At 39.8% G+C, this 14848-nt stretch overlaps 1 protein-coding gene across 1 annotated transcript in view; it reads right to left on the bottom strand.

Moving 5' to 3' along the window:
* Nucleotides 1-14848, bottom strand: part of NSF (N-ethylmaleimide sensitive factor, vesicle fusing ATPase) — a 303795-nt gene that overhangs the window by 82391 nt on the left and 206556 nt on the right. Inside the window, exons 15-16 of the mRNA XM_053699733.1 lie at nucleotides 11899-12032; nucleotides 11716-11782 (exon numbers count right to left, since the gene is read on the bottom strand). Of these exons, the coding sequence (XP_053555708.1) occupies nucleotides 11716-11782; nucleotides 11899-12032 (201 nt within the window). The remainder of the gene's footprint in view (nucleotides 1-11715; nucleotides 11783-11898; nucleotides 12033-14848) is intronic.

The following is a 14848-nucleotide window of genomic DNA, read 5'->3' as shown; positions in this document are numbered from 1 at the left end:
TGTGGAAAATAAAGCCCAAAACTATTTTCACCAAGTACCTCAGATAATTAAACGATTTAACATGCCAGTAAACGTTTAAAATCTAATATATGAAATGTCATTAAAAAGCCTGCTGCTAGTCGCTCACAATGCAAGTTAGGCTAAAAGTTATATGCATACAGTATTTTCCCAGTGAAGTGCCATTCCCCAGAAATACTTAAGTGTTAACATATATACATGTCAGCCTGATACCAGTTGCTACTACTGCATTTAAGGCTGTACTTACATTATATCGGTATTAGCAGTATTTTCAAAGTCAATTCCATTCCTTAGAAAATAATATACTGCAACATACCTCTTTGCAGGTGAACCTGCCCGCTGTCCCCTGATCTGAAGTTACCTTACTCCTCAGAATGGCCGAGAACAGCAAACGGATCTTAGTTACGTCCGCTAAGATCATATACAAAAAACTCAGGTAGATTCTTCTTCAAATTCTGCCTGAGAAGGAAACAACACACTCCAGAGTCGTTTAAAATAACAAACTTTTGATTGAAGATATAAAAAACTAAGTTTAATCACCACAGTCCTCTCACACATCCTATCTATTAGTTGGGTGCAAGAGAATGACTGGGTGTGACGTAGAGGGGAGGAGCTATATAGCAGCTCTGCTTGGGTGATCCTCTTGCACTTCCTGTTGGGGAGGAGTTAATATCCCATAAGTAATGATGACCCGTGGACTGACTACACTTAACAGGAGAAAAGTATTTTATAGCCAAAGGAAATAACTTAAAGGGACACTGAACCCAAAATTTTTCTTTTGTAATTCAGAAAGAACATGCAATTTTAAGCAACTTTCTAATTTACTCCTATTATCAATTTTTCTTTGTTCTATCTTTATTTGAAAAAGAAGGCATCTAAGCTTTTTTTGGTTTCAGTATTTTGGACAGCACTTTTTTATTGGTGGATGAATTTATCCACCAATCAGCAAAGACAACCCAGGTTGTTCACAAAAAATGGGCCGGCATCTAAACTTACATTCTTGCATTTCAAATAAAGATACTAAGAGAATGAAGAACATTTGATAATAGGAGTAAATTAGAAAGTTGCTTAAAATGTCATTCTCAATCTGAATCACGAAAGAAAAATTTTGGTTACAGTGTCCCTTTAAGAAAAATTCAACCATCCTTCACAGAAATAAAATAAACCGAACAAACACTGGGTTGAAATGGTAGAGTTAGGATCATAAATACTTTAACATGAGATATATTTCAATTTAATTTTTTGCATTGCTGGGGCAGGTTTGTAAGTTGTCTTGCTGTTCTGTGCTTAAGCAACAAGCTTTTTTTTTTTTAATTCAATATTTTTTTATTGATGAATGAATGTTAAATTCTGAATACATGAAAATGAACATAAGATTGTATAAACAATTTTCACAACATTGTTAAACACAATATAAATTGCATCATCATTCTGTTAGTCATATCAGCTTTGTATTCCTTCAAATTGCAATTTGACAAATAATACCCAACAAATCAAGAAAAACATAATTTATGTAAGAACTTACCTGATAAATTAATTTCTTTCATATTAGCAAGAGTCCATGAGCTAGTGACGTATGGGATATACATTCCTACCAGGAGGGGCAAAGTTTCCCAAACCTCAAAATGCCTATAAATACACCCCTCACCACACCCACAAATTAGTTTAACGAATAGCCAAGAAGTGGGGTGATAGGAAAAAAAGTGCGAAAGCATAAAAAATAAGGAATTGGAATAGTTGTGCTTTATACAAAAAAATCAAAATCACCACAAAAAAGGGTGGGTCTCATGGACTCTTGCTAATATGAAAGAAATTAATTTATCAGGTAAGTTCTTACATAAATTATGTTTTCTTTCATGTAATTAGCAAGAGTCCATGAGCTAGTGACGTATGGGATAATGACTACCCAAGATGTGGAACTTGCACGCAAGAGTCACTAGAGAGGGAGGGATAAAATAAAGACAGCCAATTCCGCTGAAAAATAATCCACACCCCAAACAAAGTTTAAATCTTATAATGAAAAAAACTGAAATTATAAGCAGAAGAATCAAACTGAAACAGCTGCCTGAAGTACTTTTCTACCAAAAACTGCTTCAGAAGAAGAAAACACATCAAAATGGTAGAATTTAGTAAAAGTATGCAAAGAAGACCAGGTTGCTGCTTTGCAAATCTGATCAACCGAAGCTTCATTCCTAAATGCCCAGGAAGTAGAAACTGACCTAGTTGAATGAGCTGTAATCCTTTGAGGATGGAGTTCTACCCGACTCAACATAAGCATGATGAATCAAAGACTTTAACCAAGACGCCAAAGAAATGGCAGAAGCCTTCTGACCTTTCCTAGAACCAGAAAAGATAACAAATAGACTAGAAGTCTTTCGGAAATCCTTAGTAGCTTCAACATAATATTTCAAAGCTCTTACTACATCCAAAGAATGTAATGATCTTTCCTTAGAATTCTTAGGATTAGGACACAATGAAGGAACCACAATCTCTCTACTACAGGGAGTGCAGAATTATTAGGCAAGTTGTATTTTTGAGGATTAATTTTATTATTGAACAACAACCATGTTTTCAATGAACCCAAAAAACTCATTAATATCAAAGCTGAATAGTTTTGGAAGTAGTTTTTAGTTTGTTTTTAGTTATAGCTATTTTAGGGGGATATCTGTGCGTGCAGGTGACTATTACTGTGCATAATTATTAGGCAACTTAACAAAAAACAAATATATACCCATTTCAATTATTTATTTTTACCAGTGAAACCAATATAACATCTCAACATTCACAAATATACATTTCTGACATTCAAAAACAAAACAAAAACAAATCAGTGACCAATATAGCCACCTTTCTTTGCAAGGACACTCAAAAGCCTACCATCCATGGATTCTGTCAGTGTTTTGATCTGTTCACCATCAACATTGCGTGCAGCAGCAACCACAGCCTCCCAGACACTGTTCAGAGAGGTGTACTGTTTTCCCTCCTTGTAAATCTCACATTTGATGATGGACCACAGGTTCTCAATGGGGTTCAGATCAGGTGAACAAGGAGGCCATGTCATTAGATTTTCTTCTTTTATACCCTTTCTTGCCAGCCACGCTGTGGAGTACTTGGACGCGTGTGATGGAGCATTGTCCTGCATGAAAATTATGTTTTTCTTGAAGGATGCAGACTTCTTCCTGTACCACTGCTTGAAGAAGGTGTCTTCCAGAAACTGGCAGTAGGACTGGGAGTTGAGCTTGACTCCATCCTCAACCCGAAAAGGCCCCACAAGCTCATCTTTGATGATACCAGCCCAAACCAGTACTCCACCTCCACCTTGCTGGCGTCTGAGTCGGACTGGAGCTCTCTGCCCTTTACCAATCCAGCCACGGGCCCATCCATCTGGCCCATCAAGACTCACTCTCATTTCATCAGTCCATAAAACCTTAGAAAAATCAGTCTTGAGATATTTCTTGGCCCAGTCTTGACGTTTCAGCTTGTGTGTCTTGTTCAGTGGTGGTCGTCTTTCAGCCTTTCTTACCTTGGCCATGTCTCTGAGTATTGCACACCTTGTGCTTTTGGGCACTCCAGTGATGTTGCAGCTCTGAAATATGGAGAAACTGGTGGCAAGTGGCATCTTGGCAGCTGCACGCTTGACTTTTCTCAGTTCATGGGCAGTTATTTTGCGCCTTGGTTTTTCCACACGCTTCTTGCGACCCTGTTGACTATTTTGAATGAAACGCTTGATTGTTCGGTGATCGCGCTTCAGAAGCTTTGCAATTTTAAGAGTGCTGCATCCCTCTGCAAGATATCTCACTATTTTTGACTTTTCTGAGCCTGTCAAGTCCTTCTTTTGACCCATTTTGCCAAAGGAAAGGAAGTTGCCTTATAATTATGCACACCTGATATAGGGTGTTGATGTCATTAGACCACACCCCTTCTCATTACAGAGATGCACATCACCTAATATGCTTAATTGGTAGTAGGCTTTCGAGCCTATACAGCTTGGAGTAAGACAACATGCATAAAGAGGATGATGTGGTCAAAATACTCATTTGCCTAATAATTCTGCACTCCCTGTAATGTTGTTAGAATTCACAACCTTAGGTAAAAATTTAAATGAAGTCCGCAACACTGCCTTATCCTGATGAAAAATCAGAAAAGGAGATTCACAAGAAAGAGCAGATAACTCAGAAACTCTTCTAGCAGAAGAGATGGCCAAAAGAAACAAAACTTTCCAAGAAAGTAATTTAATATCTAAAGAATGCATAGGTTCAAAAGGAGGAGCTTGTAGAGCTCCCAGAACCAAATTCAAACTCCAAGGAGGAGAAATTGACTTAATGACAGGTTTGATACGAACCAAAGCCTCTACAAAACAATGAATATCAGGAAGATTAGCAATCTTTCTGTGAAACAGCACAGAAAGAGCAGAAATTTGTCCTTTCAAGGAACTGGCAGACAAACCTTTATCCAGACCATCCTGAAGAAACTGTAAAATTCTAGGAATTCTAAAAGAATGCCAGGAAAATTGATGAGAAGAACACCAAGAAATGTAAGTCTTCCAGACTCGATAATATATCTTCCTAGACACAGATTTACGAGCCTGTAACATAGTATTAATTACGGAGTCAGAGAAACCTCTATGACTAAGAATCAAGCGTTCAATCTCCATACCTTCAAATTTAATGATTTGAGATCCTGATGGAAAAATGGGCCTTGAGATAGAAGGTCTGGTCTTAACGGAAGAGTCCAAGGTTGGCAACTGGCCATCCGAACAAGATCCGCATACCAAAACCTGTGAGGCCATGCTGGAGCCACCAGCAGTACAAACGAACGCTCCTTTAGAATCTTGGAAATCACTCTTGGACGAAGAACTAGAGGCGGAAAGATATAGGCAGGGTGATATTTCCAAGGAAGCGATAATGCATCCACTGCCTCCGCCTGAGGATCCCTGGATCTGGACAGATACCTGGGAAGTTTCTTGTTTAGATGAGAAGCCATCAGATCTATTTCTGGAAGACCCCACATTTGAACAATCTGAAGAAATACCTCTGGGTGAAGAGACCACTCGCCCGGATGTAACGTCTGGCGACTGAGATAATCCGCTTCCCAATTGTCTATACCTGGGATATGAACCGCAGAAATTAGACAGGAGCTGGATTCCGCCCATACAAGTATTCGAGATACTTCTTTCATAGCCAGAGGACTGTGAGTCCCCCCTTGATGATTGATATATGCCACGGTGGTGACATTGTCCGTCTGAAAACAAATGAATGATTCTCTCTTCAGAAGAGGCCACGACTGAAGAGCTCTGAAAATCGCACAGAGTTCCAAAATGTTGATTGGTAATCTCGCTTCCTGAGATTCCCAAACCCCCTGCGCTGTCAGAGACCCCCATACCACTCCCCAACCTGTCAGACTCGCATCTGTTGAGATCACAGTCCAGGTTGGAAGAACAAAAGAAGCCCCTTGAATTAAACGATGGTGATCTGTCCACCACGTCAGAGAGTGTCATACAATCGGATTTAAAGATATTAACTGTGATATCTTTGTATAATCCCTGCACCACTGGTTCAGCATACAGAGCTGAAGAGGTTGCATGTGAAAACGAGCAAAGGGGATCGCGTCCGATGCAGCAGTCATAAGACCTAGAATTTCCATGCATAAGGCTACCAAAGGGAATGATTGAAACCGAAGGTTTCGACAGGCTGAAATCAATTTCAGACGTCTCTTGTCCGTCAGAGACAAAGTCATGGACACTGAATCTATTTGGAAACCTAAAAAAAGGTTACCCTCGTCTGAGGAATCAATGAACTCTTTGGTAAATTGATCCTCCAACCATGTTTTTGAAGAAACGACACAAGTTGATTCGTATGAGATTCTGCTAAATGTGAAGACTGAGCAAGTACCAAGATATCGTCCAAATAAGGAAATACCAAAATACCCTTTTCTCTGATTACAGATAGAAGGGCACCGAGAACTTTTGAAAAAATCCTCTGAGCCGTTGCTAGGCCGAACAGCAGAGCCACAAATTGGTAATGCTTGTCTAGAAAAGAGAATCTCAGAAACTGAAAGTGATCTGGATGAATCGGAATATGCAGATATGCATCCTGCAAATCTATTGTGGACATATAATGCCCTTGCTGACCAAAAGGCAGAATATTCCTTATAGTTACCATTTTGAATGTTGGTATCCTTACATAACGAGTCAATATTTTTAAATCCAGAACTGGTCTGAAGGAATTCTCCTTCTTTGGTACAATGAATAGATTTGAGTTAAACCCCAGCCCCTGTTCCAGAACTGGAACTGGCACAATTACTCCAGCCAACTCTAGATCTGAAACACATTTCAGAAATGCCTGAGCCTTCACTGGATTTATTGGAATGCGAGAAAGAAAAAATCTTCTTGCAGGTGGCCTTACCTTGAAACCTATTCTGTACCCTTGTGAAACAATGTTCTGAATCCAAAGACTGTGAATCGATTTGACCCAAATTTCTTTGAAAAATTGTAATCTGCCCCCTACCAGCTGCGCTGGGATGAGGGCCGCACCTTCATGTGGACTTGGGAGCTGGCTTTGGCTTTCTAAAAGGCTTGGATTTATTCCAGACTGGAGACGGTTTCCAAACGGAAACCGTTCCTTTAGGGGAAGGATCAGGCTTCTGTTCCTTATTCTGACGAAAGGAACGAAAACGATTAGCAGCCCTATATTTACCTTTAGATTTTTTATCCTGAGGTACAAAAGTTCCTTTCCCCCCGAGTAACAGTTGAAATAATAGAATCCAACTGAGAACCAAACAATTTATTACCTTGGAAAGAAAGGGAAAGCAAAGTTGACTTAGAAGACATATCAGAATTCCAAGTTTTAAGCCATAAAGCTCTTCTAGCTAGAATAGCTAAAGACATATACCTGACATCAACTCTGATGATATCAAAGATGGCATCACAAATAAAGTTATTAGCATGTTGAAGAAGTTTAACAATGCTATGAGAATGGAAGCTGCAGCAACATCAGCCAAAGAAATAGCAGGCCTAAGAAGATTACCTGAACATAAATAAGCTTTCCTTAGAAAGGAATCAATCTTCCTATCTAAAGGATCCTTAAAGGAAGTACTATCTGCCGTAGGAATAGTAGTACGCTTAGCAAGAGTAGAGATAGCCCCATCAACTTTAGGGATTTTGTCCCAAAACTCTAATCTGTCAGATGGCACAGGATACAATTTCTTAAAACTCTTAGAAGGAGTAAAAGAATTACCCAGATTATTCCATTCCCTAGAAATTACTTCAGAAATAGCATCAGGGACAGGAAAAACTTCCGGAATAACTACAGGAGGTTTAAAAAACGAATTTAAACGCTTATTAGATTTAGTATCAAGAGGACTAGAATCCTCAATTTCTAAAGCGATTAAAACTTTAAGTAAAGAACGAATAAATTCCATTTTAAATAAACATGAAGATTTATCAGTGTCAATATCTGAGACAGAATCCTCTGAACCAGAAAAATCCTCATCAGAAACAGACAAATCAGAATGATGATGTTCATTTAAAAATTCATCTGAGAAATGAGAAGTTTTAAAAGACTTTTTACGCTTACTGGAAGGAGGAATAACAGACATAGCCTTCCTAATAGATTTAGAAAAAAAATCTCATATTAACAGGAACATCCTGAGTATTAGATGTTGATGGAACAGCAACAGGTAATGGAATATTACTAATGGAAATTGAATCTGCATTAGCAAGTTTATCATGACATTCATCACAAACTACAGCTGGAGGAACAGATACCACAAGTTTACAACAAATGCACTTAACTTTGGTAGAACCAGCATCAGGCAGCGATTTTCCAAAAGTAGCTTCTGATCCAGGGTCAATCTGAGACATCTTGCAATATGTAAGAGAAAAAACAACATATAAAGCAAAATCTATCAAATTCCTTAAATGACAGTTTCAGGAATGGGAAAAAATGCCAATGAACAAGCCTCTAGAAACCAGAAGCAAAAGAAAAATGAGACTTAAATAATGAGAAAAAAAGGTGGAGACAAAAATGACGCCCACATTTTTTAGCGCCAAAAAAAGACGCCCACATTATTGGCGCCTAAATGCTTTTGGCGCAGAGAATGACGCCACATCCGGTGACGCCGACATTTTTGGCGCAAAACGTCAAAAAAATGACGCAATCACGAACAACTTCCGGCGACAAGTACGACGCCGGAAATGACAAAGAAATTTTTTGCGCCAAAAAAGTCCGCGCCAAGAATGACGCAATAAAATTAAGCATTTCAGCCCCGCGAGCCTAACAGCCCACAGAGAAAAAAGTCAATTTAAAGGTAAGAACAAAATTGATAATTCATATGCATTATCCCAAATAATGAAACTGTCTGTCTGAAATAAGGAATATTGATCATCCTGAATCAAGGCAAATAATGTTTATTTAGAACTTTAACATAAAAGTGCCCAACCATAGCTTAGAGTGTCACAAAAAATAAGATTTACTTACCCCAGGACACTCATCTACATGTAGTAGAAAGCCAAACCAGTACTGAAACGAGAATCAGTAGAGGTAATGGTATATAAAAGTATATCGTCGATCTGAAAAGGGAGGTAAGAGATGAATCTCTACGACCGATAACAGAGAACCTATGAAAAAGATCCCGTAGAAGGAGACCATTGAATTCAAATAGGCAATACTCTCCTCACATCCCTCTGACATTCACTGCACACAGAGGAAAACCGGCTCCAGCCTGCTGCGAAGCGCATATCAACGTAGAATCTAGCACAAACTTACTTCACCACCTCCATGGGAGGCAAAGTTTGTAAAACTGATTTGTGGGTGTGGTGAGGGGTGTATTTATAGGCATTTTGAGGTTTGGGAAACTTTGCCCCTCCTGGTAGGAATGTATATCCCATACGTCACTAGCTCATGGACTCTTGCTAATTACATGAAAGAAAAAGAAAAATACAAGAAAAAGAAAAGAAAAAGAAAAGAAAAGGGGGAAAAGGAAGGGGTTACTCATGAAACTATTTTATAAATGTCTGATCTATTATTGTTCATTCTACCTTCTACATTTCATTTTGTGCAGCAATTAGTCTTGGTTCCATAAGAAAAGAATGTTGAGGAATTGATCTGACTTGTCATAATAACATTTCTTCTAAAGAGAATACATGTTTAATTTCATTTAGCCACTGTTGGAGTGTAGGTATTTGTGGCTTTTTCCACAATCAAGGTATTAATCTCTTAGCACTATTTAACATTATTTGAAGTAATCAAGTATTATACTGGCATCTAAGGTGAGATAGCTTATTTAATAGTATCATCTGGGAGTCTAGAATAATGTTTTGGTTCAAATTTTTAGCGATATACTGTTCAACTTGTTCCCAGAAGGGTCTAATTATTGGGCACTGCTACCATATATGTGACAGTGTAGCTGATTCGCCGCAGAGCCTCCAACATTTCAGAGATATTGATGGATAAATTCTGTGTAGGCTTGAGGGTGTTAAGTACCACCTGGATAGCAATTTATAGTTAGTTTCTATTAAATTAGCGGAGATAGAGGAATTTTTAATTGAAATATTTTTTTCCCCCACTCTAGGTTGGTAAGCTGTATATCGTTCTTTTTCCTAAAGTGATCTAAATGAGGAAGGTTTTTGAGAATCTAGTGATTGTAGTGTCTTATATGTTAGAGATAGGTGATTAGGTGTATCAGGCAGAAGGCATAATGTTTCAAAGGTCGTGTGCGGTCTATCAATGCTCGTTTTGTTTGTGTGTGTCTGCAGAAAATGTCGGATCTGAAAATAGGAAAACCAAGTATCTAGTGGCGGACCTACGTCCCTCTGTATATCAAGGATGTGGCCATCTTTCATGAGGAGATATATATGAGGGTTGTCCATCTATGATAGCTGGCTTGTTTATACTCAGTCCCGGGAAGATTTTATTGTTTATTATAGGTGTAAGAGGGGAAATTGGAGTTGAGATTTTATTGTGTGTAGCAATTAATTTATCCCATATATGCAGTGTTTCTTCGACAAAGGGGTTTTGTCTAATTTCTGTTGGGTGGTATTTATTTGGTATCTAGCATATGTCTTGTATTATGCTGTCTTTTAATGATTGAGCATACAATGTTACCCATAATTTGGGTTTTGTAGTTTGATTCCATGTAATGATGCGTGCTAAGTGGTTGGCCTTGTAGTAATTCACTATATTTGGTATTCCCAAACCTGTTCCCTAGAGAGATAGAGGGTATGGGTAGGGATTCTTGGTTTCGAATAAGACCAGATACAGTTATTGATGAGACTCTGTAGGTTTGTTAAATACGATTGTGATGGTATAAGTATTAACGTTTGTAAGAGATACAGTATCTTAGGTAGAGTTGACATTTTAACTGCATTGACCCTCTCTAGCTACGATAAGTGGCCTGATCTGTGCCAGGTATTTAGTACTATTTCTATTTGCTTTAATTTCTTGTAGTTTAGTTCTATTGTTTTTGACATGGTAGATTTGATTGTTAGTCCTAAATATGTAATATAGTTTGTTGTAGCAAATGTTGTTTGCGTTTTAATATAACGGTTTTCTTCCGGATTAACTCGTATAGCCATGATCATAGATTTTCCCATATTTATAGAGAAGTTGAGTATTTTTTATATTCTGTCAGAGTGTTAATAAGCGCTGGGAGTGATTTTTTGGGGTTGGTTAGTGTAAACAAAATATCATCTGCAAATAGGAGACACTGTGTTACATTGACCTATTTCTATACCTCTAATTTCAGATGAAGCTCAAACTTTAGCTGATAAAATTTCTACCGATAGGGCGAATAACAGGGGAGATAAGGGGTAACCCTGACATGTACCGTTGTGTATTTGGAAGTTTTGTGAGAATGTATTGTTAACTACAACTTTATGCAACAAGCTTTTTACCTTTATAGATCTGTATTGCAAGTGATATGCTAGCAAATATGTTTTCAAATATAAATCTGAAATTGTCAGGATTGTTTGAAAAAAGTGATGCATAGGATAATAGCAGATAAAACAAATGTAACACTCTTGAAAACACTGCAAATTAATGTTGTTTGTTTCAAAGGGAGATGTTTTTTTTGAGTACCTATCGTAAGCTTGCAAAACACCTTGCAGTTCTCCTGTAATAAATTGCTTTCTATAGAGCATTATTAGTTTAAATGTGATGCAGTTTACATTTTCTTATTGTGGCGACTGCCTCTGTGGGGTCTACAAGCTTACTTACACAGCAGATATTATGGCATTTGGGAAACTGTCTATTCTAACTTAACAGAAAGAACACTGCCAGTTTATGGAAATTTTGGCAACTTAAAGGATATGAAACCCAATTTTTTATTTTATGATTCAGCACTATTTCCTGCCATGTAGTGCTCCAGATACCTACAGAATACCTACAGAATATCATGGGAATGAAGCAAATTTGATAACAGAAGTAAATTGAGAAACTTTTTTTTAAAATGGTACGCACTGAATCACAAAACATTTTTTGTGTGTTTCATATTCCTTTCAATTGTGTGTTAATTGTTGTGTATGTTTTTGGGTTTGTTTTTTTAATAAATACATAAATATATTTGAAGTAAATTAAAACTTTAAAATTAGTTTAGTTTTTGTCTCATTTGATTTGAATATTATAACACACACCAAGTGAATCTGTTTACTGTAAACCCTATATAATTAAAAACAAATGAAATGGGAGAAAACATTCTTACCTAGTAGCCTCTCAATATCATCCACCACCACACAGCTCAGCTGCGACTTGTAAGCATCATCAAAAATCTGAGGGAGGAAAGGGAAAGAGATCATAGGATAAGAAGAGTGGAAAAGAAGAAGTCAACCAAAGGAGAAGGTTGACTCCAGTGATCAGGGCAATATAAACTGAGGTTCGTGTATACCTTTTTCATGGCCTGACATTTAGCTGTCTCAGAGAATCCAATCATCTTCTCAGGTGAGCAGATCTTAATGAACGGGAAGTTTGATTCTTCTGTGATCTTAGCTGCTAGTGCCGTTTTGCCGCTGTGAGGAGGCCCTGCCACAAAAAAAATGTGTTGGTCAAATTAGGGAGCTCAGGGAAAAGCTCTAAAATGACTTTTTATTAGACTACAGATGACAATTTACTAAAAAAGAAAAATTAATCTTACCTGATAATTTCATTTCCATAGAGGGGAGGAGAGACCACGGCTTCATTCATTACTGTTGGGAATTAAGAACCTGGCCACCAGGAGGAGGCAAAGACACCCCAGCCAAAGGCTTAAATACCTCCCCACTTCCCTCATCGCCCAGTCATTCTGCCGAGGGAACAAGGAACAGTAGAAGAAATATCAGGGTATAAATGGTGCCAGAAAAGGATTTAAATTTAGGTCCGCCCATCGAAGATACGGGGGGGGGGAGCCGTGGACTCTCCTCCCCTTGATGGAAATGAAATTATCAGGTAAGCATAATTAATGTTTTCCATCTAAAGGGGAGGAGAGTCCACAGCTTCATTCATTACTGTTGGGAACATATACCCGAGCTCTAGAGGACACTGAAGGAAACCGGGAGGGAAAAGGCAGACCCTAATCTGAGGGCACCACAGCCTGCAAAACCTCTCCCCCCAAAACAGCTTACGCAGAAGCAAAAACGTCAAATTTGTAAAACTTTGTAAAAGTGTGTAAGGAGGACTAGGCAGCCGCCTTACAAATTTGCTCCATAGAGGCCTCATTCTTGAAGGCCCAAGACGAAACCACAGCTCTAGTTGAATGAGCCGTGATTCTCTGAGGAGGCTTATGTCCCGCTGTCTCATAGGCCAAGCGAATCAAGCTCCTCAACCAAAAGGACAAAGAAGTAGAAGAGGCTTTCTGCCCCTTGCGCTTCCCTGAATACACCACAAAAAGAGAGATGTAGACTGTCTGAAATCCTTCATAGCCTGAAGATAGAACTTCAGGGCACGGACAACATCCAGATTATGAAGTAACCTCTCCTTAGAAGAAGAAGGGTTAGGACACAAAGAAGGAACCACTATTTCCTGAGTGATGTTCCGGTTACACACCACCTTGGGAAGAAACCCCAAACCAGTGCGAAGCACAGCCTTATCCGCATGAAAAAACAGATTAGGAGGCTGACATTGCAAGGCAGCCAGTTCAGATACTCTGCATGCCGATGCAATGGCCAACAGGAAGAGAACCTTCCAGGAAAGAATCTTAATGCTAATGGAATGCATAGTCTCAAAGGGAACCTTCTGCAATATCTTAAGGACCAAGTTTAAGCTCCATGGGGGAGCAGACTGTCTAAAGACAGGCCTAATTCTAGACAGAGGCTGAACAAAAGATTGGATGTCAGGGAGCTCAGCCAGGCCGAAGGGAAGGGCCACAAACTGGAAGTGTTGGTCCAGAAACGGAAATCTTAGGAACTTGAAGTGGTCCCTGTGGATTGGCATATGAAGGGTAAGCGTCATTCAAGTCCATAGTTGTCATGAACTGTCCCTCTTGAACTAGGGGCAGAATAGATCTGATCGCTTCCATTTTGAACTATGGAATACTCAGAAACTTGTTTAAACACTTTAGGTCCAGAATCGGGCAGAACGTGCCCTCCTTTGGAACCACAAAAAGATTTGAATAGTACCCTAGACCCCTTTCTGCTAGGGGTACTGGTACAATAACGCAGAGAGAGGAGAGATCCCTCGCACACTCTCGAAAGGACTCTCTTTTTTCCGGTCTTGAAGACAGGTTTGACAGGAGGAATCTGCCCCTGGGCGGATGGGATCTGAACCCTATCCTGTAACCCTGGGCGATAACCTCCAGAACCCAAGGGTCCTGAACGTCCTGTAACCAGGCTTCTGAGAAGAGAGATAATCTGCCCCCTACTTGATCCGGAGACTGGTCGGGTGCCGCGCCTTCATGCTGATTTTGTCTCGGCAGGCTTCTTGCTTAGACTTGTTCCAAGAATGAGCTGGATTACAAGTTCCCTTGGACTGGTCCGCTTTCGCGGTGGGCTGCTGGCGCTGGGCCTTGTCTGCACGAAAGGGACAAAAAGTAGGTCCTTTAGGCTTAGCCTTCTTATCCTGCGGTAGGAAAGCTCCCTTGCCTCCCGTAACCGTGGATATGATTGAATCCAATCCTGGACCGAACAGAATGTTTCTTTGAAAAGGCAGGGACAATAGCTTTGACTTAAAAGGTCATGTCCGCAGATCAAGACTTGCCACAGAGCCCTGCGAGCTAAAACTGAAAAACCTGACACCTTAGCGTTTAGGCGAATATTTTGCATATTGGCATCACAGATGAATGAATTATTATCCTTATCCTGTATCTCGTTGATGGAAGTCTCCCCCCTCAACCATTTCACACAGGGATTCACACCAATATGTTGCAGCTACGGCCGCTGCCGGCTGAAAAACAAACCCTGTGTGTTGAAACATCTTCCTTAACGATGCCTGTCGTATAGGGTACGTCTCACACAAACTGGTCTTTAAAGACCAGCGATGTACCCTGTACATCGTTAAGGGTTTCAAGCGGCTGGAAGCGATCCTGATCGCTTCCAGACGCTTTCAAGGTATTGCTGTTATGCCTCGATATTGTGGCATCACTGCAATACCTTTTTAGGCACACCGATGCAGAGAGCGCCACTCTGTGGCCCTCTCTGCATTGGCCAGCGATGGTGCAGATCGTTGGTGGGTGGGAGCAGCTGTAGGGAGGCGGGTAGGTGGCCCATCGCTGGGAAACTTCCTTCCTTCAATGATGGGAGCGCGCGGGAGGTGAGGGGCCCGCGAACTAAGCATATTAAAAAAACAGCGGTGGGATAGAGTACTGGGAGAGGGTGGTGGGTGGCAGAGGAGGCGGGGATACTTTATAAAAGCGATCTGGGAGGGGG

The sequence above is a fragment of the Bombina bombina genome, chromosome 1 (genome assembly GCF_027579735.1).
Source record: "Bombina bombina isolate aBomBom1 chromosome 1, aBomBom1.pri, whole genome shotgun sequence".
In the NCBI taxonomy this organism is placed as follows: domain Eukaryota; kingdom Metazoa; phylum Chordata; class Amphibia; order Anura; family Bombinatoridae; genus Bombina; species Bombina bombina.
Note: the sequence above shows the minus strand (reverse complement) of the source record. Positions and strands in the feature narration are given on the sequence as shown.